At 57.6% G+C, this 27598-nt stretch overlaps 2 protein-coding genes across 6 annotated transcripts; one reads left to right on the forward strand and one right to left on the reverse strand.

The window, feature by feature from the left end:
• Positions 1 to 362: 362 nt before the first annotated feature.
• LOC117653307 (actin-binding Rho-activating protein-like) lies at positions 363 to 12443 on the forward strand. Of its 3 annotated transcripts, XM_034398909.1 has the most exons (6): positions 363 to 698; positions 2341 to 2421; positions 9451 to 9617; positions 10492 to 10651; positions 10967 to 11059; positions 11834 to 12443. In XM_034398909.1, the coding sequence occupies exons 1-6, from the start codon at positions 669 to 671 to the stop codon at positions 11981 to 11983; spliced, it is 681 nt and encodes a 226-aa protein (XP_034254800.1). In that variant the 5' UTR covers positions 363 to 668; the 3' UTR covers positions 11984 to 12443. The 3 variants fall into 3 exon arrangements, with proteins under 3 accessions (XP_034254800.1, XP_034254801.1, XP_034254802.1); XM_034398910.1 differs by lacking the exon at positions 2341 to 2421; XM_034398911.1 differs by lacking the exons at positions 363 to 698; positions 2341 to 2421 and adding an exon at positions 1801 to 1914.
• Positions 12437 to 27390, reverse strand: LOC117653306 (multidrug resistance-associated protein 4-like). Of its 3 annotated transcripts, none has more exons than XM_034398905.1 (25): positions 27247 to 27390; positions 18992 to 19102; positions 18775 to 18909; positions 18485 to 18689; positions 18183 to 18405; positions 17940 to 18096; positions 17712 to 17850; positions 17510 to 17620; positions 17136 to 17420; positions 16891 to 17061; positions 16677 to 16798; positions 16419 to 16602; positions 16175 to 16342; positions 15824 to 16089; positions 15437 to 15741; positions 15261 to 15340; positions 15035 to 15185; positions 14843 to 14949; positions 14638 to 14761; positions 14262 to 14557; positions 13943 to 14188; positions 13694 to 13863; positions 13480 to 13609; positions 13277 to 13387; positions 12437 to 13196 (listed from the first exon to the last, which is right to left on the reverse strand). In XM_034398905.1, exons 1-25 carry the CDS (start codon positions 27378 to 27380, stop codon positions 13161 to 13163), a joined length of 4167 nt encoding a protein of 1388 aa, XP_034254796.1. In that variant the 5' UTR covers positions 27381 to 27390; the 3' UTR covers positions 12437 to 13160. The 3 variants fall into 3 exon arrangements, with proteins under 3 accessions (XP_034254796.1, XP_034254798.1, XP_034254797.1); XM_034398907.1 differs by lacking the exon at positions 27247 to 27390 and adding an exon at positions 20169 to 20245; XM_034398906.1 differs by lacking the exon at positions 27247 to 27390 and adding an exon at positions 19246 to 19364.
• Positions 27391 to 27598: the final 208 nt, after the last annotated feature.

The following is a 27598-nucleotide window of genomic DNA, read 5'->3' on the forward strand; positions in this document are numbered from 1 at the left end:
GCCCGAACAAGCAACGCCTAAGCACTGCTCGGAGAGAGAGGCAACGCCTGTTGCGCGGGGCAATATCAGCGGAGCAGCCGCAACGACATCACCGAGGGCCTCTGTGCCTTCGAGGTGGCAGCGTGGCCACGGACTTGTGCTCGTCCTCGAGCTCTCGTGTCCGCCGTGTCGCCTTTGTCCACCAGCGCGGCGGCCCGGCGTGGCAGTGGCCGCTAAATAGACTGTGAGTGACGCTGCGGCCACGCCGCCCCGCTCCGCCAGGCAGCCCCCGAGGCCCACAGCCCACCCCTGGCCGCCCCCTGGCCCCGCGGCTGCTCCGTTGGCAGGGCGCGCGATTTTCGCGTCCCGCGGCCGCGGCGCGCCTTCAGTCGAGTCGAGTCGGGCAGTCGTGCGCGCGAAGGGGAGCGAGAGAAGGGAAGGCCAGCCGAGGGAGCAGGGAGCACGCCGCCAGCCTAAGCAGCCGACCGTTGCGTTGCCGCCGTCGACGTTCCGCCGTCCCGCGCACCTCCAGGACCTCCAGGACACGCAGGGCACTGTGAAGCACCCTCGTCGCCGCCTGCCTTCGCGCGTCACCGGCCGAGTCGCCGTCAGAGCTAGACCAGACTGCCGGGTCCAGCCCTCGGCCCAGAGTCCGACCCGTTCGCACCGCGCCGCCGAGCCGCCGAGCAATGACAGACCAGGAGGTGTCGTCCATCATGGTGAGTGCGACACCGCATGCCGGCACACTGGTTCCGAGAGTCGTTTCCGTCGCTCTGTCTCTCTCGCACATGTACGGGACGCGTGAGGTGCGAGAGAGAGGAAACCGACTGGTGGAATCAGTCTGCAGGTTGGCACCTTGGGCTTGAGCATGGAAGTGCGGGTAGCTTTTGCCTGGCAGGGAGGACTGCCCCGGCCGTGACCCTGCAGCCTGCCGGCCATGCGCGGGAGGGAAGGGAAGGGAAGTGGCAGGTTCCGACGTTCCGACGCGGGACTCAGGTGACGGTGGCGTGGCGATCAGGCGCTAATTGTCGGTCGGAGGGGAGGTCCCAGGGCAGCCTACCGATGCCCTGCTGCCCCGCCACGGCGGCCACCACCAGTCCAGCATGGGCGAGGTGTGGACGCGACCGCGGCCGACGGGGCCGTCCAAGGCGGTGCAGGTGGGCGGCGACGCGCCGGACGAGGACAAGAACGGCGACTTCCAGACGCGCTGGCGGCGCGTGCGCAGCGCGTGGCAGCGCCGCGACGAGGTGGCGCAGATCGGCAGCAGGCTGGGCCAGGCGGCGCGCCGCGGAGCCTCGCGGACCCGCAGCAGCGTGCGCTGGAACAAGGTGGGCAAGGACTGGACGCGCGTCGCCGACGCCGACCCGGACGGCGAGGACGACGACGAGGACGCGCCCGAGGACAAGCAGCAGCAGGAGCAGCAGGAGGGAAGTGATTGGCAACAAAAGCAGCAGCAGCAGCCCAGCGACAAGGACAAGTTCAACGTGTGGGAGGAGTGCGCGCGCCGCGGCCAGGAGTGGGCGTCGCGGCGCTCGCGGGCGGACAAGGACAAGGACAAGCAGGACAAGGACAAGGACAAGGGGGTGGAGCGGCGGGGGCTGCTGGGCGGCCAGCGCCGGCCCCGCGCCCTCACGTCAACGCCCACCGCGGCGTCCTCGGCGTCCTCGACGGCGCCGCCACCATGGCCCGGAAGGCGAGCCAGCCTGGACCTCGCCGTCGTCCTCCCCGTGCCCCCGCGCGGCAAGAGCGCCCGGCCCTGGAGCAGCAGGGACTCGTCGCGGAGGACCTCGCTGGCGGCGAGCGAGGACGGCGACGGCGACGCGTTGCCCACGCCCGCCACGAGCACGTCTCTGTGGACCGACTTCCGGCAGGGCATGGCGTCCATGTTGACGAGGCTGGAGCCGCCCGGGCAGGACAACCAGCCCCTCCTCCGTGGTGAGGAACCCGCCGCGGTGGTGGTGCTGTTGGCTTCCCGTCGTTCACGTCGCCTGGGTTGCCTCCCAGCGGGCGTGCATCAAGCTTGGTGTTCCCGGTGGTCCATGGTGGTCTTCCCGCCACACGGCCAGCCGCTTGGCCGCCTGGCCCTTTCTTGGCCGGCCAGCTGCTTGTCCTTGTTGGCGACCTCTTCCCGGGAGCAGTCCTCCCAATGCTTGCCGCCGTTGCCGTTGCACAATTAGAGCCCCTCAGCATCCTGGCTTGCGGGTGGGGTGGGGGTACCCTCGCGGAAAAGCAGTGAATGTGTTTCAATGCGACCGAGACAGATCCAGGCCTCCACGTTAGTTTCTCGTCAATAATTCTGTTTGTCGCTTCTCGCTTTACATGTGCTTCCCGTAGTGGGTGACCTAGTGCTCTGTGTTTTAGGCGCAGCCTCTGCCGCCGGCCCTGTGCTTCCAGCCAATCTCAGCGTCGCCTCCTCCCGAGGTTGACCGGGAGACCCAGCGCGTGAGTAGTACAACACGAACACAACACGACCGGCGGGACGCCGCCGTGCCCCTCGGCGTCGCGAAGCAGGCGAAGTAGACCGTGCAACTTGATTCCGAACTTTGCTCTCGTCGTCCTGTCTCCCCACGCGACGGCCCATGAGTGCGAAGCAGACAGAGCGTCGAAGCCACTGTCCACAATGAGTGTGCACTGCAGGCCGTGCCCGGACCGGACGCGAGCCTCCCCGTCAACGCGCAGAATAAAACGCGGCGCAACGCCACGGTGACGAAGCAGAGCACGAAAATGAAAATGAGGCGGCGGGCCGCGGCTTTCGAAACACTGGTGGCTGGGCTGACATGACTTCGCCCTATCCTCTTTGTGGGGGTGGCTCGCGGCCGCTCACTGCTTGCTGCAGACTGAGAGTCGTTTTGGTCGCTCTGTCTCTCTCGCACTCACGGGGCGTCCCGTACAGGTGCGGGAGAGACAGAGCGACGAAAACGACTCTTGGAATGAGTGTGCTGCTTGGCACCGCGGCGCGCCCAAGGGGGAGGGAAGGGGCCGCCCGGCCGCCCCGCCGCCCCGCTCCATCGCGCGCAGACACGGACGCGGCCCTCCACGCCGCCCTGGACGGCACCCCTGTTTGCTTCACCTGTCTCTAGCGAATGCCGGCGGGCCGGACAGGCTAAATGTCGCGCGCACGTGTTTGGATGTGTGTGTGTGTGTGCAAGGGGGGGGGGGGTAATGTGTAGGCGCGCGGCCACCGCGGTCTGGGGCCTACCTGTCATAGGTGTGGTTTTATGGTCGCCAAGCCCAGCCCTCGTGTTGGGTGTCTGTGTGAGTGCCCGTGAAGGCGCTTCCGCTGCGTATCGAGCATGGCGAAATTGCAAGCGTGCTGCCAGGCCGTCAGCCTGGTTCCGAGCGCTACTCTCGTCGGTCTATCTCTCTCGCACGCCTATGCTACGCCCCGTGAGTGCGAGGGAGACAGAGCGACGAAAACGACTCTCGGAATCAGTCTGCTGGCCGTCAGCCCGTCATAACACGAGCACCGCGACGGCGGGCGCGCGCTGTGCCGCGCCTGGCAGCACCTTCACCTTCCCCCTTTCGCTCCGTTCCGACGCGGCGCGACGCGACCTGTCGAATGTCGCGAGCGTCACGGCGGACAGGTGAGGCGACGTCCGAGACAGACAGAGAGAGACGAACAGACGGGATAATTTTAGGGAGCGGCATATTTCGGGTGTCGCGTGTTGCGGCGCGGCGGTACACCTGGTGCCGGGGTGCCGGGTGGTGGCGGTGGTGGCGGTGGTGGCGGTGACTCAGGGCGGCCGTCGTCCACCGTCGTCGTCGTCCGCGGGGCGGCGGGGCGATGAATGGACCGGGTACCTGGCGGCCTGGCTGCTGCATGCGGCGGCGCGGTGAGCGGCAAGGTGTGGGGACGACACCTCGCCCAGCACTCAAAGGAGGCCCGCAGCTTGGCGGGGCCAGGCGGGGCTTGGCAGTGCCGGTCCCATTATTCGCACCACGCCGAGTCGCGCAGGAATTCGGTCGCGCACTGCGCGGAGTGGAGCAGGACGACGACCACCACGGCGACCCACTCGGCGCACAATCCGTTCCGCGGTGCAGCGCGGCACCACGCGGGGCAGCCGGTCAAGAAAAAAAACAAAGAAAAACAGAAACGCTACACAAAAACGCAGAAAGCGGGCGCATAATTTGTAGCCGTCTCGTGTGGCTCGGGAAAATAATGAGTTCGGTGTTGTCGCTTAGCGCGGCGCCTGGCGGCGCCATGCCGGCGTGGCGGGGCTGGCGGGCTGGCGCGCGCCCAGCGCCCCATGCGGGGTGAGCTCCACGCCGTCCGCGTCGCTGCGTCCGGCTCGGAAACAAGTCCTAGACGTTTTCTTTCGTCTCGCAAAATTAGAGTCGCTATTTCGGCTCGAGTGCCTCGGCACGGCAGCACGGCGGCGCCGCCAGCCGCCAGGGTGCCGCTCCATCCGCGTGGCGGGGCGGGCTGTCCCGGGCTGTCCGCGTGTCCGATACACCTGCCAGTCGGGCTGCCCGTCAGCCAGTCACCGCCGGGGTATCGATGTATTTACGGCCGCGGCGACGCCGACGTGTTGTGACGGCGAGAGCCCCCTTCCCTCCGCTGCCGCCGCCGCGCTGCCGCCACCGCAGGGCCGCGCAGGGCCTCGTCGTCGGCACGCTGCAGCGAGTGCCTCGCCTCCAGCCGAGCGCCTGCGGAGCGGCGGGTAGGCAGTGCCGCCGAGCACGCCTGCCGCGCGAATGCCTGCCAGCCGGGCGTCCTCCCCTAGTCCCTGGCGCAGCGCGCAGCGGAAGCAGCGGTCTGCGCTTCAGCCCTTAGCGCCCGACTCTAATCTAATTCAGGATTTAATTGCGCCGATATTGCCAAGAGCACCGAGAGCAGAGGGACGCGGCCGCCGTGGCCGACGTGGCCGCTGTTGATCCATTCACGATTCGCGTCGGCCGCGGCATTCCGCGCGGCAGCTGTCGCGCACACTGTAAACCGCGGCGCCGCGGCAACGCCACCGCGCCGACGGCCTTGGCGGCCGTGACGACAAAGAGGCTGAAGCGGCGCCCGGGGTGTACGCGAATTACGTAACGCCGTAGAAAAGAGAAGTCTGTGCGACGGCCCCGGTGCCCAGAGACCCGTGTGAAAGGGCGGCCGTGCTTGGACCGCCGCGCCGCCCACCTGTGGAGTGGGGCTCCTTCCCCCTCCCCCTCCCCGCCCCCGTCCCTTTCCGCCGCGGCCTTGAGGGATGATCTGTTGACTCCGCCTTGTTTGTCGCGTGTTTACGCGATCGGGAGTCGCCGAGTTACGTCAGCCACCGCCGTCGGCCGTTGGGGTTGGGGTAGGCAGCAGACCGATTCCCAGAGTCCTTTTCGTCGCTGTCTCTCTCGCACTCTCGGGGCACCCGCTACAGGTGCGAGAGAGACAGAGCGACGAAAACGATTTTCGGTATCCGCCTGCAGTAGGCGCGGCCGGCGCGGTGGTGGCGTCCGGTCCGGGGCTTGGGTGGCTCGAGACTCGAGGCTTGGGGTCTTGGGGGCTTGGAGGCTTGGAGGAGCGCACGGGGCTGGGCTCGACCAGGCGCTTTGGCAGCGCCGTGTCCGTTACATCACAAAGGGTGCACGCCGTCGTACAGGGTGCACGACGACGACGTCGTGCCAAGCAGAGGGTCGCCCGTGTCTGTCCGGACGGCGTTGCTACACTTGCCGCCGCCCCAGCTCCAAGATGGACGAAGGCTCGGTCGATCCTCGGTCGCTCCGCCTCCGCGGCCCGCGGCCCGGAGGTTCGAATGCTGGCGGCGCCGTGAGAGCTCCTCCCTCCTCCCCGCCCCTGCTGCGGTTGGGGACAAGACCGAGGCCATGCTTCACTCGCGGCTGTGCTCATGGCGGCGGTTGTACCGCGGCCGCGCAGACAAGACACTAGCAGCGCTAGCAGTCAGACGGCATCCTTCACGTTATGGGCGGCCGCCAAATGGGGGACCGCGGCCCCTCCCCCTTCGCGGCGCCTCCGCGTTGCAGGCCGCGCGGGCCGTGCGGGCCTTACAGTGTGCAGGCCGGGGCGCGGACAAACGATTTGTTTGCCGCACCGTCACACGCATGGCGGCGGCGTGCCGATGACACATGACACACAGCGGCGCCATGAGAGAAGGGCGCCCTGGAGTCCCAGCTTTTTCGGGCCGGGACGCCGCCTGGCCGAGGTTTGCACCACTTTGCGGCTAAACGGCTCATCGCACAACATTTCTGACTAGCCCAGAAGATTCAGGAAGGTCTTTTACGTGCCCCGGCGTCGTTACATTTTGATTTGGTCAACCGGGGACCGAACGCGGCGAGCCTGAAGGGCGGCAGTGTGGCGCGGCCGAGGGTCCGCAGCGGCTGGCTGCCTGATGGCTGGGCCGCCGGCTACCCCCACCCTACCGCTAGAGGCCAGTAGACACCGATTTCTTGGTTCAAACTTGTGTTAGGTGTCATATTACACGCTTAGACGAAGACAACGTGTCATTTTCACCGTTATTTCTTCTTAAAAGGCACGAAATATTCATCAAGCGGTAGGGTGGGGGAAGCCGGCGGCCAGCCATCAGGCAGCCAGCCGCTGCGGACCCTCGGCCGCGCCAGACTGCCGCCCTTCAGGCTCGCCGCGTTCGGTCCCCGGTTGACCAAATCAAAATGTAACGACGCCGGGGCATGTAAAAAACCTTCCTGAATCTTCTGAGCTTGTCCGAAATGTTGTGCGATGAGCCGTTTAGCCGCAAAGTGGTGCAAACCTCGGCCAGGCGGCGTCCCGGCCCGAAAAAGCTGGGACTCCAGGGCGCCCTTCTCTCATGGCGGCGCGTTGCGGCCCGGGGTAGACCAGCCCAGGCCAGGCCGGCCCACGCCCGGCGTCAACCCGGGGCACAATGCACCCTGCTGGCCGGCCGGCCAAAGAGGCCACGGCATGAACCGGGCTGCATGCTGCATGCCGCGGTGGTGCGCAGTGCCAATGGGAGGGGAGGGTACGGGTACCCTCCACTGTTTCACTCCCGGACGGGTGACGCGATGCACGACACGATGCGCGACAGCCGCCGTGGTGGTAAGCGGAGCCGGCCACCGCCACCGCGGCAGCACGGCGCACCTGCCGGAGGCCCTCACCCTGCAGACTGATCCCAAGATCGTTCTCGTCGCTGTCTCCCTCGCACTCATGGGGCGTCTCGTACAGGTGCGAGAGAGACAGAGCGACGAGACGGAATCGCGGTGGGCGACTCGCACCCCTCCGGACAACGCGGCCGGCGGCGCCCAGGGCAGCGTGCACCTCGGCGATGACGCGCCGACAAGAGTCCGCGCGCTGTCCGCCGCTTTCGCTGCTGCGCTGCTCTGGCGAGCCGCCAGCGCGGGTCAAGGGCGGCGCCTGGCGCAGCGCGCAGCGCGCAGCACATGCAGTGCACGAGGCACTCGTGGGGCGGGAATGCGGTGCGCGCCCTGACGGATCCCCGCGGGGCCGCGCCGCCACGGCCCTGCCCCCGCCTCCCGCAGCCCTCGCCCGCGGCACGCACTATTTTAGATGTTTTTTCTGCAAACATCTCGGGAATGCGGCGCCCCTCCCCCTCCCCCTCCCCGGTGCGGCGCCGTGACGATGGGTCGACGCCAGCCCAAGTTCGCGCGGCCAGTTGGTCGCGGGCCCGCGTGGCGTGGCAGGGAGGGGCGGGGCGTGGCGGGGCGGGGCGGGGAGGGCTGTAGCGTGGCGTTGTACCAACAGGACGCGCCGGACTCACCCCCAAACAGAGCGCGGTGGGGCGGGGCGGCGGCGCCCCCGCCCGGCCCGCGTGGGCTACGTACACGGGCAACAGGAAATGGCACCGCCTTCCCCCGGCCGCCCCGGCCGCACGGCGGATGTTTAGTTGCCTCCATATTATTAGACGGCATGCCACGGCGTCGTCTGCGCGCCGTCATAACCGAAAAAGGGAGGATCGCACGGGGTGCACGTCGCCGGCAGAGCAGACTGATTCCGAGAGTCGTTTTCGTCGCTCTGTCTCTCTCGCACCTATACCGGACGATCCATGAGTGCGAGAGGGTTAGTCGGCGCCGTCGGCCACGTCACGGCCGTCGATGCCTGCCCGTCGGAGGGAGCAGGGAGCAGGGCAGAGGATGCAGGGGGTCTTCGCCTTCAGCCGGATGACGATGACGAGGGCCGCGAATAGCACCGAGACTGCGCCGAGGACGCGTGCCGACCGGACGGGTCGGTCAGGGGGAGGAACTGGCGTAAAATCGCTGAAAAGTTTGTTTACTCATTCGAACACTCGGAAGGACCTTGCCGGCCGGGGCCTGGCCGGCCTGGCGCCCAGCAGGGGGCGGTCGCCAGACGTCGCTTCCGAAAGGCGGTAAAAACCTTTGCTGCGATTTACGCACATTCCCTGTCGACGGGCGCCACGCAGTGCCGCGCAGTGCCGCGCAGTGCCGCGCAGTGCCGCGCAGTGCCACGCAGTGCCACGCACCACGCGCGCGGACGCTGGGCCCTCGCCAGGGCGACGGGCACGCGGGCAGCCAGGGCCGCAGCTGCGACCAAGGGCCTCAGGGACGCACACACACACGCCGCCAGCCCGGCGCCGCGGCACTGCCCTAGCTTGTCCTTGCCCCTGCCCTTGCCCCAACGGCCCCGGTGGTGACGTCCTGCCCGCGCAGCCCGCGCCGGTCAGGAGGAAAAAGCGGACGCCGCGAGCGCGAGCGCCCCGATCCCGCCGCAGGCGATCTAAAGCTCGCGTGTTTTGACTTGTGCCGCCTCGTCGAATGCTCGACTTCTTTTATCCGCCGCCAGCCGGCCCAGCCAAGCCCGCCGGGACTGGTGCAGGCTGATTCCGAAGCAGTGTCTCGCCGCTCTGTCTCTCTCGCACCCTGCGGAACGCGGTCACGAGGACGAGGGAGACAGAGCGTTGCTCGGAATCGGCCTGCTGGCTTCCCCGGCGCCCTCAAGCGCCCTCAAGGGTGGGCGGGACGGGACGGGCCCGACGGGCCGGGCGCCACCGATCCTGTTTGCGCGTCGTGGGCGTGGAGGCCGAGAGGGCAACGCCAGGGCAACGCCTGCCGCGGCTCGGACTGCGGCACGGCTTCGGCTGCGAGGGGCGGCAAGGCAAGGCGAGCGCAGACACATTCCGAGAGTCGTTTTCGTCGCTCTGTCTCTCTCGCGCCTATACAGGACGCCCCATGAGTGTGAGGGTTGCAGAGCGACGGAAAAGACTCTCTCGGAATCCGTCTGCAGGATCACTCGTCGGGCTCAGGAGTATTTGAGAAACAAGAGCGGTTATCTCTCGGCCAGACTGCACGAACACGAGGCGCGTGCATGCTTCATTTTCGGGGCGGGGCGGGGCGGGGCGGGGCGAGGCGGGGCGGCCTGCTGGACCGCGGCCAAAGACGTGCATACCATGTGCAGCCATGCGGGGCAGCGCACACCGCCAAGCGCCCTACTTTGTGAGGGGAACACCTCCGCCGACAAAACGAAAAGTGTGATCCCGTTTGAAAGTGTTTATGTTGACCCACCCCCTTTCTTCGCGGTGTGCCCCACAGGCGGCGGACATGCGGTTCGCGGCGTCGCTGGCGGAGAAGGTGTCCCTGTTCAACCAGCAGGCGGACAGGCACATCAAGAAGCAGGAGCTGAACCCCTTCAGCGCGGCCAGCAGTCGCTCCGGCAGCCGGTCGCCGCGCCCCACCTTCAGCAAGGACCAGTACGGCAAGTGAGTGCCTCCGAGCCGCGCTCTGTCTCCCTCGCACGCACGGGCCTCAGTGGGCCAGAAGCCGGCGGAGGCGTCCAAAACTCTCGACGCGTTTTGAGCTCCAGAGTAGCTGGGACTCGAACCGAACGTGTGACCCCACCAATGGATCGCTCTCCGAACGAGGAATCCATTGGTGGGGTCACACGTTCGTTTCGAGGCCTGTTTAGCGACTCTGGAGCTCAAAACGCGTCTAGAGTTTTGGCCACCTCCACCGGTCTTCTGGCCCACTGTGCGGGCCGCCCCGGCCGCCCCGTGTGGGTGCGAGAGAGACAGCGACAAAGCGCTGTCCGTCAACGCGTCGTGGGGATCCAAGAGCTGCCGCCGTGCTAGTGCCCCTCGTTGCCCCCATCCCGAGCCGAGTTCCCACTCACGTGTCGACCAAAACGAGGGAGGGAGGGACGGCCGGGTGAGTGATGCTTGGCCGGGTATGCAGACGTCTCGGCTCGACTTTGCCGCTCCGCTCGACGGTCAGGGTCGGCTGGGAATGCGGGGAAAGGGGGGGGGGATGGCGCTGTGGGGCTGGCCGGCTGGCCGGCTGGCGGGCTGGCCAGGGCCAGGGGTGTGCAGGACGCCAGGGCCAGGACGCCAGCAGCGGGGATGTTGGCCATTAAAGAGCATCGCGGGTAACATCGTAAAACCGCAGTCCGTTCAACATGTGGGCCAAAGTCGCAGTCGTTGTTTGCAGCAAGTCGTGACTTTGCGTAATGCCCGCGTCCATGAAAAGCAAAACTAGAACCCCTGCGCGCTTCCGTCGCTCGGACTCCCTCGCACTGTTGGGGGCGCGCAGGATACAGAGCGAGGAAACACTGTACAAGCTGTCTCTCTGCCCCCGCAGGCCTCCACCCGGCTCGGAGTCGGAGTACCGCGCCATCAAGGGCAGGATATCCATGAACAAGGACATCCTGGAGCTGTGCGAGATCCTGAACCAGGAGGGGGAGCTGCAGATCGTGGATGGCATGCCCGTCAAAGTGATGTGCTTCAGAGACGTCTTCCAGGTAAGGCAAGGCACCTCGTGTCACAGGGAAACGGAGCCCACTCGCAGTGTGCCAGAGGACCGCTGGAGGCGGATAAAACTCTTAGCCCGTTTTGAGCTCCAGAGTCGCTAAATGGGACTCGAACCGAACGTGTGACCCCACCAACGGATTGCTCTCCGAACGAGGAAGACATTGGTGGGGTCACACGCTCGGTTTGAGTCCTGTTTAGCGACTCTGGAGCTCAAAACGTGTCTAGAGTTTTGGCCGCCTGCGCCGGTCATTGTACCACTGTGCGACTTGCAGGGTGCAGGTGGTGACGTTGCTTTTCTGTTGCAGCTGTACACAGTGATCAACGACAAGGTGGTGGGGCTGCTGTTGCGCGCTCGGAAGCAGGGTCTGGTTGACTTCGAGGGCGAGACACTCTTCCAGGTGAGTCACTGGAGGGGAGGGTCGCCTCCTTCGCCGTGGTGACGTCACCGCTTGGTGCGTGCCTGAGTGTGTCAGGGGCGTACGCAGGATTTAGATTTAGGGGGGAGGGGCATGGGCATGTGACTCATGTCGCGAGAAAACGTAAACGTCGAATCGAATAGCCCGTTTCAATTCAATTTTACACGACCTGTAAGGGGCTGTGTGCAAAAGTGAAATTGGGCGCTATTCAATAAAACTGATGGTAAAGAAATTTTATTGAAACATTGAATACCCCGTGGGACATGAATTGAAATTACCTGCGTGACACCCCCTCTGGGCGCGAGCGCCTGGTGTGCGTTGGCAGTGTGGGTGGGCCAGGCGCCACGCGGCCCGTGAGTCATTCCCCGGGCAACCCCCGACCTCGCCCCCTCGAGCCGCAGGCCGCAGCCGCCGCAGCTAGCCGCTCCAACTTCCACTCCGCCCCGCCCCCACATCCTGCCCGATGGTGCCCTGCTTGGCCCTGCCGCCCACGCGGTCCGAGCCGCACAAAAACAAAAACTGCATTCCACGCGCCCGGCGCCGTGCAGGCAGGCAGCAGGCAGGCACAGGCGGGGATGGCGTGGGGCTAGAAATAACAGGGCACCGCGTCGCTCTCCGCACTGCGCCTACACTACACACCCCACAACGCACCGATCGGCAACCCGCCGAGCCTCTTTCCGAACGAACGAGCGCGAGACGGCAAATCAGATGGCAAGCCCTGCTGACCAGAGCGCCGTGCGTGTTTGCCTGTTGCAGAGACGAGACGACCACGTCCTCATCGGCCTCATCAAGCCCATCGAGGAGATCAGGGTCATCTTCCGGAAGCACTTCGACGACCTCAAGGAGGAGGAGCGGCGGAACAAGGAGGCCGCCCAGTCGCAAGTGCTGCAGGTGCCCAACTACTGAGGGGGTGGACATTTCGACAAGTTCCCGCGCAAATTTCACGGAGACTATCCCGAAACTGGACGACTGCGTGAAGGGAAGACTCCTGAGTGTATTTTTCTTTTTTTGGCTATAGAATCCATTATACAAAGTACATTTTACCGTGATGTGATGGGGAACGAGACTTACTCTCTGGCCAAATAATTTTAAGCAAAATCTAGCGGAAGGAGGAAAGACGATAAAGTACCAAATAAATCGAGAAAAATGGTATGAAGGTAGGCTGCTTCATGTCAAGAAAAAGTAGATGATCTCTTATGTTTTTATAGAGAAAAAGTAAATGTTATTTTGTGTGTAAGTACTTGAATGATCAAGAGTGAATGTTAGCGTAAGTGTTTTTAAGTTTCTTCTGTACAAAAGATTCCCCTTAGTGAGCACAGTGGGGAGAAATAAGTCTTGTAAGGCAAATAAAGCACAAAGTTTTCAATTGAGCTTCAATTATTTATTTTAAGTAACGGCATCGTAAGATTTCAGAAATTTGTGTCAGCAGCACACTGAGATTACAAAGTATTTACCCTCAAAGATTCAGTACAACTAGGAATATAACTAAAGTAACAAGAAAATGATTCCCCTCTTGTGGAGTAAACTGGTAATAAAATAAATTTAATCACAGATTTCTCAACAAGTGATTGAAAGAACACTTACATATTACAAAATAGACTATATGAATATGAAATTGACAAAAATACTGAATAGCCCATCTTCATTTCTAAATTTAACTGATGGGGAAACAGTTTACAAAACAGGGTTACATAGCAAATATATTTTTTCTTCTACTATTACAGACTCAAAAATATATTATCACAATTTTGCAAGGCCATTAAGCACAGTACAGTAAGTCATTGTGGTGCTAAATTAACTTAGCACATTTTGGACCATTCAATATCAAATAATTATCACATGTCTAAACCACCAAGTTGACAAAAGTCAACACAAGCTCACAGATATTTTAAAAAAATATTTAGATTTTTTAAGGCATGAGGTAGCTTAAAAATAATTTTTTTTTTCATAATACTGGAATAGAGCGGCACACGAGTGGGACAATTAATTCTGCCCCTTGAGTGCTTGTCAACCCACCAAATACATCAGTAGAGCCGCCTAGGTGACCAGCCTGAACCAGTGGACTGCTTGGGAAAAGTATCCTTTAGTTTTCCGCTGGTGCATGATGATTCTTGTAGTGCTGTCAAACCAAACAGTATCAAAGTTAAAATGTAATTCAAAACAACAAAACAAAATTCATATGAATGTAGGGAAAAGTACCTGCTTGGCTGTCTGCTTAAGCTGCTCAGCACCATGTCCCTCCAATTGGTTGATCATGCCTGTGAATACTCCTCCAGGTCTCTCAAGTAGTTTGTGTGGATGGTCAAATTCCTGCACAGAGAAGGACACCAGAAGCATACAGTAATAAGTATCAAATGAACCCACACTTTATTTCATTTTCAAATATACACATCTTCACTTACAACAACGGAGCCACTGTCCATCACCAAAACTCGATCAGAATCTATGACGGTATTTAGACGATGAGCCACAGTGAGAACAGTGCAAGCCTTGAACTTTTCTCGAATTGTTGTTTGAATAAGTTTGTCAGTTCTGGAACAGACAAGGAATGTCAGTAAGATTTAGTAAATTTAGGTCAAATTAACATGTGTCATGTACAAATTGTAAACAGCTTACTGTGGATCAACATTTGCTGTTGCTTCATCCATCATCAAGATTTTATTGGCACGGAGAATGGCCCTTGCTAAACAAACCAGCTGACGCTGACCAACACTGAAATTGCTGCCACGTTCAAGAACTCTGGAGTTGAGCCCGAGCTCCGATGATAAGACATCTTTCAATTCAACCTGAAAAAAAATTATACCCAAGAATGATAAGTAAATAAATTGCGGAAACAGTAATCAAAGGATGAATAAAACAAGTTACCTCGTCTAGAGCCTGCCAAAGCTTTTCATCCTTGTATTCATTAAATGGATCAAGGTTGTAACGCATGGTTCCAGAGAATAAGACGGGATCTTGAGGAATTATGGATATAGATGACCGTAATTTAGTCAGAGTTACATTACCAGTGTCAACATCATCAATGACAACATGGCCTTCCACAACAGCCATTCTAAAAAGCGTTGCAATCAATGATGACTTCCCAGCACCAGTGCGACCCACGATGCCAACCTAGGAGAAAAGTTTTAAATGAACAGACATTTATTAGAATATACTGTATGATGATTCGAACATGGTTAATTACCTTTTCTCCTGGCTGAATCGTAATGTTGAGATCACGAAGAACAGGATCTTCATCATCAGAATACTTCAAGTATACATGGTCGAGTTTCACACATCCCTTCTGTGGCCAATCTACAGCTAATTTGCTTTCCTTAGCCAATGCCTTTTGCTCAGGTGGAAGCTGAACATATTCTATAATTCTCTCCGTTGCCATCATATTATTTGCCACCTCAGTTGACTGCCGAATGCCCCACTGCAGCATGCCCAGTAGACTCATGCACTGTGTGATGGCAAGCCCCACTTCACCGCCAGAACTCTCTACAAGAATAATTAAACAGAGTTAGCAAAGTGACAAAATAAAAATAATGAAGGGGCTAGTTATTTTATGAAGAACTCACCCTGTGTATAAGCAAAGAGGCTTATTAATACAATCATGTTGTAACAGAGTGTGGTGAATTCTAAGAGGAAAGAGAAGGCTGAACTCCCAGCCAAGTGCATGAACCAGGCTCCACTATGAAGATCCTGAAAACATAAAAATCAAAATCAAGGTCTTCATGTTTATGAATGAAATCATTCACAATTAGTGGTAAAACTTTGGCTCACTTGGTGTTTATCAAATTCTTCTTTCAGTAACCTTTGAGCCCCAAATGCTCTGATGGTGACCATGCCTTGCAAGGAAACATTTAAATGCGAAAACACAGGGCTGCGCACTGTAAAACAACCATGCTTACAATGAAGGCAAATTTCTTTTAACTGTATTAGAACTTATGTAGGAGAAAAACAGCATTTACTTACCCATGCCCTCAATACGCTTAACATCCTTAGAAGTCTTCAAATAAAACTTTTGAAGGCAGCGAAGTATAACAAACATTACTGATAGAGGGATCAATAGAAAATAATTTGTTATGACTGTCAGAGTAAATGATCCAGCCAAGTTCAAGATTACCTACAAAGTAAAAATGCAAATGCAAAATTACTAATATACTTAAATATTAAGTAAATGTTAGATGAGGAGTCCTACCTGTGAAGAATCTAAAATAATTTTAGGTAAAATCTCATCTACTGACCCCATATCTTTTGCAAATCGATTCAAAATGCGACCTGAAACAAAAGCAAACAGACATGGTAAGATATTCAAAATATTCTGGCATGAAAAATTTAGGACTGAACAGGAGACCAGTGACAAAGCTTAATTACCTGATGGGTTGGTATCAAAAAATCTCATTGGAGCAGCAATAACAGAAGAAAACATGAAGTCATGGAGTCGTTGTGATATTCGGAGAACCAAGTAATAATATACAGCTGATCGGATTACACATATAAAAAGTGTCGAAAAGGCCAATCCAGCATAAATGTATGCACATAAATCAGTGCTCAGATCCATTAGAGGCATGACTGCATCAGACGCAGTATTATTCATAGGAACAGCAGTGTAGTTCACCTTAGGATAGGTGCTATTGAACTCCCCATCCAAGCGAGGACGATTGTCCTCAATTTTTGTCCTGAAAAAGGAATTTAAAAAAAAAAATTCTCAAAGAAAAATTTTATGTAGATGTTTTCAGAGCAGAAAAATGAAAAACTCACCAGTAAGCTACCCAATAATCTGTGCCAGAAGCAGCTATCTGAGTTAATATAAAGAAGAATATGACTACTAAAAGCAAAAGTAGAGAACCACTAGCTTTGAAGTAGTGCAAATAAACTGATCCTTCTACTACTCCTTTGGAAGATGCTTCCATTTTGTCAACAAGGGGAGAAGTGGGCTGCTGAGGCTGCTCTTCTTTGCCATCTGACTTTTGAGAATGAAGGCTCACTAAAGAGGATGTAAAAGATGACACATTTGACTTCTTTCTCTGAGGAGTTGAAAATTGAGACAAATTTGATTTAGTATTAAAAATGGGATAGCAGAAATCAGACCAGTAAAAACAAGGCACTCACTTCTCTAGATGTTGACCGGCGTAAAGAAAGTTGTTGCGGCACCAATTCATTGGTGTTGGACGCTTCAGATTTGCTATCATCATTGTCTTCCTCTTCTTTTAACAACTTTGCATAGTCAATTCCTGTGTTGACAATTTCCTGATATGTGCCCAGTGCCACACTGCGGCCCTATTTTTAAATTAAGTAGAAAAATGAGCATTATTCTTGTAAGCCATTCAAAACAAAATTTGTATTTAAATCTTACATTTTGAATCAGAAGAATGAGGTCTGCTCCTTTCAAGTACTGTAATTGATGAGTAACAAGGACAACTGTCTTCTGTCTCAGTATCCCACGCATGCATTCATCAAATAGATGTTGTCCAACATGTGTGTCAACAGCTGACAAAGGGTCATCCAATAAATAAATATCTGCATCTCGATAAACAGCCCTGAATGACAATGAAAACAACAGTTAACAGAAACTGAATGTATTGATGGGTTTAAATCACAACTATACATTTACCTAGCAAGATTGATACGAGCTTTCTGCCCACCAGAAAGTGAAACACCCCTCTCACCAATAATGGTAAAATCACCTTGTGGAAATTGTTCAAAATCCTTCAGCAAAGCACACGATTTGACAACCTGCAGGTCAGAAATTTGTATTTAAGCTGCTGTTTACACACATTTTTGTTTGAATATCGTAGACATCACAGAATTAGCAATTACAATATTACCTTTTCATACCGTTTCTTGTCATAGGCAGATCCAAACAAAATATTTTGTCGGACTGTTGCAGCAAACACCCATGAATCTTGGCTTGCATATGATATTTTTCCATTAATTTTCACACTTCCCTTACCCTCAAGTGGTTTTAGCTCTCCCAGAATAGATTGAAGAACAGAACTCTAGCAAGCAAAACAGGAGCACAATAAGTTACAGTTAAAAAGGATGAATGCACAGACCCTGCTGGATGCTTTACCTTTCCTGCACCAACAGGACCAATGATGGCAAGGAGCTGTCCTTTTGCCACACTGAAACTCATTTTATCAAGAGACAGATTGGGTGAATCCAGATTCCACTTTGCTTCCACATTATCAAGCATTAATCGGCAATTTTCATCAAGAGGTTCAATGAATGGAACAGGTTTTGTACCATTCAAAAGTGCCTTGGTTTCTTCATTTTTCTTGCTCGGTTCGTTCTCATGTTTACCATTTTTATTTTCAATACTAGGTACAGATGTAAATTCTTCTTTTAACAAGAAACTCTGAAAACAACACAAAATCAAAGAAAATTATGCCAAATTTAAAATATTTGTTTGATAAGTCCATTTGGATGCCAAACTTCCATGCATACCTGAATTCTCTGGATAGAGGTGTAACTTTCTGAAAGTTCAGCACAACCACGAACAAACATTCCAGATAAGGCCCATGATATCACATTATAATAAGAATGGAAAACAAAAACCTAATAAATCAAAATGAGGAAAAAAGAAAGCCTTCAGTAATGCATATTTACAAAAATGAATAGAAACAACTGAAAGTTATCTATCTTTCACCTTATCTGAAGTAATTCTTGTTCCAACCATAGAAACAGCTAAAATAGAAACAAAGAGAGAAAGCCGAGTTGTGCACAAATGGGCCGTCATGAAAATTGCACGTACTGTTGCTGTCTTTCTCAACTCAAAAAGTTCTTTCCTGCAAAAACAGAAAAAAAATATGGTAAATAAATAATTGATATTAGTAGCAGATTCTCTCCTCAAAATATATTGCTGACTGATATTTACACTCTTGCCATTCTGATGAGGGCAATGAATGGTTTCTCCCAAGCATACATCTTGATTACTTGGATGCCAGAAATAACTTCATTGACCAGCCGAACACGTTCGTCAGTTCGAAGGGCAATGTAACGGCGAAATTTGGAGGACAGCTTACCAATGTATGCTTGAATAACAAATAAACAAAATTTTATTTTGACCTGTGAAGTCAAACCCTTGACCAAATGAAAAATCTTTTAGAAGACCACTTACATTGAGCTAGTGTCACTGACAAAATAACTGAAAATCCACATAGAGCTGGTAAGCCTCCATCTCTCACAAAAAGCACCATAATAACTACTGTCAGAAGTGGGGCTGTCCACATATAATGAAAAAATATTGACATGATATCAAACCGGCTGACATCATTTGAGAGTAAATTCACTACTTGACCCGATGCCATGTCTCCCATGGCACTGCTACTTAATCTCAGAGCCTGGAACATAGGTGAATGATAAAATTAAATATTCTATGAATTTAATTCAATCATGATTCCACACAAAATTGATTATTACCTTGCGATAAATGATGGAACAGCATGCTGCCCTAATGCGTAGCCCAGTATGATATGCTGTCAGCTCATAGGTATTCCGACAAACGAGGGAGATGAGGGTGCATAGGACCATTGCACCTGCATATATCATTGCATCTTCTCTAGAAACCAGCGGAACAGGCCGGAAGTGGGATAAAAGCTTACCAAGAAGAATGCTTTGAGTAATACTGTAAAATTGCATGAGTTTTAATAGAAGGATACATAGTGAGTTTGTATTAAATATAAGTCCCAGTGGATTAAAATGGCACTTACTTCAAAGTAATTTCTATCAACATTGGAATAGCTAGAATAATCAAGTCAGTGGTAAATGTCCGCAATAAACTGCGGATGAGGCTTGGGGGTCGGCTTGACTTTTCATTTTGACGAGATAGTTCCAATTCCCAATTACTGAAAAAAGGCAAAAAGAAATAAAAAAAAACAAATCACATGCAAAATTGAAGAACAAAATTGGCTCATACACTCAACTTACGCTGCTAATTTGTCCCCCAAAACAACTGATTGGTCTACTTTGAGAGGATCGTATATATCCTCTACCTCCAGTGTTCTCTTCCATCCCTTCCAGAAAAAGGGATAAATCCAGCTGGAAACACAAAGGATGGGATTATTTCAGTGAAACGTGCAGTATCAGGAAGGCCACCATTGGAATGTCCCCATCCCACCCCCACCCCCCGGGCAATATCACTGACAGTGACAGTGAGGGAAGTTCAAGTTAGGGGTTCCAACCCACAGTGGGATGGCTTCACATCCGTGACTAAAAGTTGGTGGTGCCAGCCCCAAAACCCCGAGCGCGACCGCGCGACCGTGCCCCGAGCGAGCGGCGACCGCATCACATGGCCAGCTGGTCGCCTGCTGCCGACCGATTCAGAGGAGCGGTTACCTGTCTCTCTCGCACCCTAACGGAGAGCCCCATGAGTGCGACAGAGACAGAGCGACGAAACGACTCTTCCGAGGCGCTCGCCTGGCCTTCCGCCAGCGCCGCACCTCGGCGCGGGCTAGACTCGCCAGACTTGACTTGAGGCTTCAAGCCGCGTCATGCCGAAGGCACCGCAGGCACCGCAGGCGTGCACGCTCGTCCCGTGCCGTGCCGCCCCGCCTCGTGCAGGCAGCGCAGCGCACAGCACAGCACGCCGTCACTCGAAATAAGTCCCCGTCTAGTCCCCGCGTCTCCGCACGCCGAACAAAGTCCTGCCTTGGTTACTCTCGCTCTAGTGCAGTCTCGCTGAGTCTCGCCGGCAGCGGGCCGAGCCGGGCTGGGCCTTCCCTGGCGCTTGGGCGGCCGTAGGCGGCCGGACCTAGGCGGACCCCGCGGCACGCGCCGTCCCTGCAGGCGTGTCTGTCTCTCTCGCACCCCTTCGGCCCTGCGGCACGCCCCATGAGTGCGAGAGAGACAGAGCGACTCAGCGCGCTGCCGCTCCCATTCCGGCCATTCGCCGATCGATGCGCCACTTCCATGATTAAGACAGCGGAGCAATTATTTCACTGTGCCAGATCGTCCCACACACTGCGCTGCACACTGATTCCGCTGGTCGTTTTCGTCGCTCTGTCTCTCTCGCACTCGTGGGGCGTCCCGGGTGGGTGTGACAGAGACAGAGCGACGAAAACGACTCACGGAATCAGTCTGCTGTTCGGCGGATGGGCCTCCTCACATGTAAGTGTCTCCGGGAAATGGAAAAGAAATGCTCCGGAAGTTGTCATCACCGGTACCCATTCCCAAGTCCAGCCTCTGTAGCCATGGTACCGATACACCTCGTTCTTCTGGAGCGCGGTTTTTGGAGGGACAGCTCGGCCACAAACAGGGTCGGGTCGTGGGCCCCGCCGACCCGGCCCGCGGAACCAGCAACTTGGTCCCAACTAGTCGGCCAACACGCACGCTACGTCACGCCACGCCACGCCGCCGCTGTTGGGCGCCGTATAATTTGAGAGGCTGGATGGGATGGGATGGGATGGGTCGGCGTGCCTCGGCGAGGTTGGCGCGGGGAACGGGGGAAGCCCTCGGCGACGTCGGCGACTCCATGACTCGCGATGACTCGGCACTTGCGCAAGGCCGGCAAGGCCGCGCTGGAGTGGCTGGCCGGGCTGGTCGGGCTGGCGGCGCTGACAGGCAGGACCGGGCAGGACTCACCCCTTTCTGCTCTGCCGGATCGCATCCAGTGGCGGATCCAGAGGCGGCCTATTGGGGGGGGGTCGCACTTTTTGCCTACTGACAGGGGCACAGTAGCACTTTTTGCATACTTACAGGGGCAAAGTAGCACTATTTGCCTACTTACAGGGGCAAAGTAGCACTTTTTGCCTACTTACAGGGGCAAAGTAGCACTTTTTGCCTACTTACAGGGGCAAAGTAGCACTTTTTGCCTACTTACAGGGGCACAGTAGCACTTTTTGTCTACCTTTCAGGCGGCTATCTAGGGGCTATGGGGGGGGGGGGTCAAAAACCACATTGCCCCATCTTGGTCGCAGCATGGGAAAGGGAATAAAGTCCCGCCTTCCTGGCAGGCCATCTTTTTGCAACAGGACTCTCGTCGCTCTGACTCTCGCACCCGTACGCGACGCCCCATGAGTGCCGAGGGCGATCCAGGACGGGACCTAACTCGAACCAACGAACAGTGCCGGTTTTTCGCGCGGTTGCTTCGCGCCAAATTGGACGTGTGGTCAAGTGAAAAGGGTGCAGGCACGCACGAAATAGAGTATCAGATCAGAGGGATGATAAACTCCGCACACCACACTACAAAAACGCGAATGATAATTCAGCGCGCTAAGCCCTCGTTGCCGAAGTGCCAGTCATGCTCCGGCGCGTCCCATGCACGCCCACGCCGCCGCGAGCCACGAGGGCCACGATGGCAGAAGACTCCGGCGGTCGTTTTCGTCGCTCTGTCTCTCTCGCACTCGTGGGGCGTTCCGGACGGGTGCGAGAGAGACAGAGCGACGATAACGACCCTCGGCGTCAGCGCGCCGCCTGGGAACAGGGGGTCGCCGAATAATGGCGACACGATGCGCGGACGGCCGGGCAGGGCAGGGCAGGGCAGGGCACCGCGACCGCAGCAACCAAAAGCCGAGCGCGGCGGTCTCCCAGCCGCGCAGCGCAGCGCCGCGCCGTCGGCCCGTCCCAAGGACACGCCGGACAAACACCAAACAGCGGCAGGGCGAGCAGAACGGCCGCTGTCCCTGGGGGCTGGGCCGGCCCGGCTGCGGCCGGCCGCCGCTAGGGGGGAGAGGGGCCGTCGTCGCCTAGCTGCTAGCTGCCGCCGCCACAGCAGCGGAGCACAGCGGAGCGCGCACAGCGAGCAGAGCGTCCAGCCGGCGGCCGGCCGGCTAACTCGCGTGCAAAGCCTCTCTCAGAGTCTCTATTTTCGCGCGGTCGACGCATTGCTCCACCGCGCGGTGCCGTCCCGGCCGTCCCGGCCGTCCCGCGGACCTCGCCGTCGAACTGCGCCCCCCGCACCGCACCGCACCACCACCGCCACGGCCCGCGGCCGCGAGGTGCGAACAGGAGGCCGACCGGCCGATTCCGAAGGATCGGTTCGTCACTCTGTCTCTCTCGCACTCACGGGGCGCCCCCATGAGTGCAAGAGAGACAGAGCGACGAGACGGTCCTTCGGAATCGGGTGGCTGCACCGGCAGGGAGAAGGAGAGAGGGAGGCAGCGACGAGATCGACCGCGTGATAAGCGCCCGACAAGGCCGGCCGGCCGGCCCGCCGCGCAGCCGTGTCCGGCGGGCGGCCTACGTTGCTGCACCTGCAGCGGGACGCAGCGGGACGCTCATTCCGAGAGCCGTTTGCGTCGCTGTGTCTCTCTCGCACCCAAAAGGGACGCCCCGTGAGTGCGAGAGGGACAGAGCGAGTCCGCTGTAAGATCTGCTGCGGGCTGTGCTTGACGGACAAGTGCCGAAAGGACGCTGATGGGCCGTGGCCACTGGGTGACTGCGGACTGATTCCCAGAGTCGTTTTTCGTCGCCCTGTCTCTCTCGCGCGCATGGGGCGTCCCGTATTGGTGCGAGAGAGACAGAGCGACGAAATCGGCTGTCGGAATGAGTCTGCTGGGCGGGCATTGGTGGGCATGTGGCGCCGGCAGGCCGTCACGTCGACGGCAGCGCATCGCGCATCTCGCAGACCAATTGGCCGAGTCAGCAGACTCATTCCGAAGACTATCGCCTCGTCGCCCTGTCTCTCTCGCACTCTAGGGGCGTCGCGTGGGGCTGCGAGCGCTGCGAGAGAGACAGAGCGACGAGGCGAGTCTTCGAAATCGCTCGGCAGCGAATCGGCGCAGCGCGACGCGGGGTCGCCGCGACCGGGCGGGCACGGCCACGGCCGCGAGCGCTATCACTAGAGCCTAGAACCTAGAGGGCGGGGGACCATTACGCCATGCCCAGCGAGTGCGAGAGAGACAGAGCGTCGAGAGCAGTGCTCGGAAACGGCCTGTTGGGGACTGGGCAGGACTGGGGCGCATGGCCGCGACATGTGAAGCTGCCCGGCCTTTTCGCTGCCTTTGCTGGCCAGCACACTGCCTACTCTGTCGCACGCGTGGGACGTCTCGTGGGGGGGGGGGGGGCGTGGCCCGTCATGCGAGCCGCGGGCCCCTAATAGAGACGCGGCAAGCTTTGGAAGCGCTTCGCGGCTTCGCGGAGCCATCAGAGCCAGTGGGCTTGTTGGGCTGACTCGGCACTCGAGCGACTAAGCATAGCGCTGCCGCGGCGTCCACCGCAGAGCGATGCCTCTCTATTAGACCTTATAGCCTATCCCTGCCGCGGCCGATTGTCCGGCCCCCTCTTTTCCGTTTCTCTATCTGTCTCTCTCGCACGCAGGCGGAACGCCACCACGCCACCTGGGTGTGCGAGAGAGACAGACCGGCGAGTGGCGTGCACTCGGTGCCACCTGATGCCGTCGGCATGCACGCACACTGCAGGACATAACACCGGCAGCAGTGTAGTGTGCCTCACTAGTCCAGTTCGGGCCGAGGGGCCGACGGGACGGACAATCGGCCGCGGCAGGACAATGCAGACGCTCACCGCCACGCCACGTCCGCCATCAAACGTACCGCCCCCCGAATACATGAAATGGAAATGAAAACCACGCCTGTGATGGTGCCTCGCCTCGCCGCGCCTCGCCGCGCCTCGCCATCGACCGAAGACCCCGCGGTGCGCCCGCCGCGCGGCGCGCACGCAGCGGACTCATTCCGAGAGTCGTTTTCGTCGCTCTGTGTCTCTCGCGCCTGTACGGGACGCCCCATGAGTGCGAGAGAGACAGAGCGACGGAAGAGACCCTCGGAATGAGTCTGCAGGCAGGCTGGTGCGGAATGCAGAGCGTCGGTCGCTCTGCCGCCTCATGCCGAAGGATAGTATCGTCGCTGTCTCTGTCGCACTCGCGGGGAGTGCCCTCGGGGAGCGACAGAGACACAGCGTCGAAGCGCTGTACGGGATGGCTCTGCAGGAGGGCACTGTCACATAGGTCACAGTCAACATGAGCGGGCCGTGCAACGTCATAGGTATCCGCTGCGTCGCTGCCGACTCGTTCTGCCGGTTGGCTAAGCACTCCACTGTTTGGCGTGCGAGGCGTGACCGGCAGAGGCTGGTCTCAGCCGCGGGCGTGCCCTAGCCGTGGATGTACCCCAAAGGAAATACTGAACCAGTGATACCTTTAAAACATACCCCAAAACCCTCCCCTTTTTGGCCAGTTGACTTTTGGCCAACCTTTCACCCCCGAAAAGCATCCCCAATCCGATATAAACTATCTATACTAGGGGGAGTTTTTTTCTTGTCTTGAATTCGCCAATCTTTACCGGGGGTGACACCCCGATACCAGGGGGCGGGTAAAACCCTTGTCTGAGCCCGCGGTTCCCCGCCGGTCGTGAGAGGCTCCAACCTGAAGGAAACACCAGGGGGCAAAAGACAATCCGGCCGCAAATGTGGGGACACGGCCCCCAAATCACACCGCCCAAATCAAATGAGAAAAATCCCCGCGAACCCAAAGCAATCCCAAATGGAGCCAAAATCACTAAAAAATCCCCAAACCGAAATTAGGGCAAAAAATCACACGGGAAACCAGGCCAAATCAGTCCAAATCATTTCTTTCCGAACAAAAATCACATGGCAATCCCCGCTCAACATCAGCCCTGGTTTTTTCTCGCGAAATAGGCAAAATCCAGCCTGAAAACTTAAAACCATGCGGCCAATCATTATGTTTTTCCTCAACCAATGTTTTACACCGAAAATCGTTGTTTTTCCCCCTCGGGGAAAAGGGGGAAAACAACTCGGGAGGGCCTTTTTAATGAATACACTCCATCCCCCACCCCTTCCCCTTTTGCTGGCCGGCCCTCGCTGCCTTGCCCGTGCCAGGCGTGCGACCACCCTACACCCTGAAAGCCAGCATCCCCTATCGTCGCTATCTAACCCTACTCGCAGGCGGATTTTTGCTTCGCACATCTTGACACTATCGCCACATCTTTTCCGAGGTGACCCGCGACACGGCGGCAGCTTGTGCGGTGATGACACGCGGGTTGACCGCGACCGCGTTGATAGAGGAGAGAGAGAGAGGGGGGGGGGCATCCTAGACCTTCGAGATACCAGTGGAGCAGACAAGGAAGACGAGAATGCGGCGGCCAGCAAGTGGCAAGTGCACTGGTGCACGAGGTCACGCTTCATTCAAGGAGGCAGGCACCTGCTCGAAGTCTAAAGCGTAGAGAAGAAAATCTTCCTCGCATTTAGAGACGCCAGAGGCAGCAGATCCCAATTGGTTTGGAGCCAAGTGCAGCAATCACCACGCCTGAAGAAAGGCGTGAGAGAACGCTTCCGTTTTGCCGTTCCACCAACTGGTCAGCTCAGCTGTCCGTTTCCACACACTAGAGTGGAAAAGGGACATAAACTCCCCAGTTGCCTCGTTGGTTTCAATTTATCTGTTCCACTGGGTCAAGGACGCGACGGTACACTGTACAATGTCGGCCGCTGCGGTGCAGGGGCGACTCTAGAGATGTTTTTGCGGCAAGGGACCTGTCACTGTCGCACCTTTTGCCTGCACGCAGGCGCAGTGTCGAGCTTGTTGCCTGCCTTCACGGCGGCCCCCCTCCCCCTCCCCCGCCTCGCCGTGTTTACCTCGCTTTACTGGTGTACTCGCCGTCTTTCCGCTTTGCCCGGCTTGGCCCGGCTTTGCTCCTCCGCCGACTGTTTACCCGGGACGCGTGCGCGGCGTGCGCCAAGGCGTGCGCCGCCGATAAGCCCCGCGTGGACCTCCCGGCGCCCACACTCTAAAAAGATAGCCGCCGCCGGTATGGCACTCGACAATATACACAATCATGACGCGATTTTGAATTGCACCACGACGTGACATCGGCAGAGGCTCAATCCGCGATCAAGGGGGCTTAAGTAGGTGTGAAGTGTTGCGACAAGCGGTGGGGCTCGCGCCGTACTGACCTCTGCAAGCTCGGTGAAGGAGGAAAAGCAGCGGAAATTGCAAAATGCACAGGGGACCGATGTCGTCTGCTTTCGATGAGGACGATACGGGACGATACGAGTGCAACGCTTAGCTCCTTTGCCCCTTCCCTCCCCCTTTCGGAAATTCTACTGACTCTTCGATTGAACGGCAGGTCGTTGACTGACACTCCATGAATTAATGATGCAGACCCGGCAAAGGGCCGCCCGGTCCGCCCGGTCGCCTCGCCGTTCTAGCAGTGTGGCCACACGGCCAGCTCGCGTGTTAGCAGCCAGCTAAAGGGAATGACAGCCGAAGAGAAACCAGAGTGGGACCAGGCGGGACAGTAGAGCCAGGACTCCCGCCAAAGCCCCCCCACCCCTCTTCCCTCTCGACTCGTCTCCTCGCCCTTCTTATTCCTACCTTACATCATCTCGCCACCGTTGGGAATTAATGCACGGACCGGCCGCCGTGGCGTTATCATCACAGCCTCACAGGCTGCCTCCATTTCCCGCGGCGGATCCAGGGCCGGCCGGAGGGTGGCAGTTTAAGCACACTGCCAGGGGCCGAGTGCAGCGCCTTGCCTACCTTCCAGGGGGAAATAGACGGGGTTCACTGGGCCTTTTGACCCCCAAGGGATCCGCACTGAGCACTTGCCGCAGGGTGGACGTGGACCTTGGGGGGGCCATTTCACCCCGGACAAAGCCCTCCAGGCCCCGCCCCGAGAAGCCCTTTGGCAGGGAGGCTGGCTCCCAAAAGTCGGGGCTTGCTTCAACGCACCTAGAGTCCCGTTTAAGGTTGTCCAGCGAGAGACAAGCACGCACCTTTTTTCGCAAGGTGTCACATGCTCTTCTATCGCGGGCCAATGCGGTTGCCTGTCGGCTGTGTCGGGCCGGCGTCCATTTTTGTGGCATAGCCTAAGGGTTAGTTTTGCGGGGGGCCTTCAGGCGGGGCCAACGGGGCCGGGCCCCTTTCCCCCACTGGATCCCCACCGTCTTTGCCGAGGTGGACATGGAACCGGGAGGAAGTCCACGCCCCGGGGACAGGGACCCCAGCCGGGCCCCCGGGGCCCCCAGGGGGCAAGCGAGCGACGCAGCCCGGAAGCAGTGTCAGGTGGTGACCCGGGCCTTTCCGGGCGTGTCGGCCCCGGCCGGCGCTTTCCCGCTGAGGCGGTCAGGGGCGGGGCGGCACGCCAAAAAATGGAACAACATTTGGAAGGGGGCCCCCGGCCCTGACCCCGGGGGGACGCGGGGGGGTTTTGGCCTTTTCCCCCTCCCCCTTTTGGACGTTTTAATTTCCCTGTCGTCAGATCACGAACGCGCAGCACCGTTTCGGCCTCGTTGTGCGCGGCCAGGCTCGCTCGCTAGCGGCGCACTCGCAACTGTGTGTACTCGGGCGGGAGCGGGACCAACGCCATCTCTCGGCCCGGACTGCCGGACTGGCGCTCAGAGCCGACCGCATCGACCGAAAGAAAAACCGAACCGCGCTCGCGTCCTTGAGAGGAACGGTCGCGGGAGTAGCGGCAGCGGCCCCCGCGGGTGAACTCGTGTCCAGTCGTGTGCCCGCACACACCTTTCATCGAAAATAGAAACCGTTTATCGGGGTGGAAAGGGGATGACTCGAGACGAACATCCGCTCGACTTCTCAAGACATCGCCTAGATTTGCACTCAAGAGCTTA

The sequence above is a fragment of the Thrips palmi genome, unplaced genomic scaffold (assembly GCF_012932325.1).
Source record: "Thrips palmi isolate BJ-2018 unplaced genomic scaffold, TpBJ-2018v1 HiC_scaffold_8, whole genome shotgun sequence".
Classification (NCBI taxonomy): Eukaryota; Metazoa; Arthropoda; class Insecta; order Thysanoptera; family Thripidae; genus Thrips; species Thrips palmi.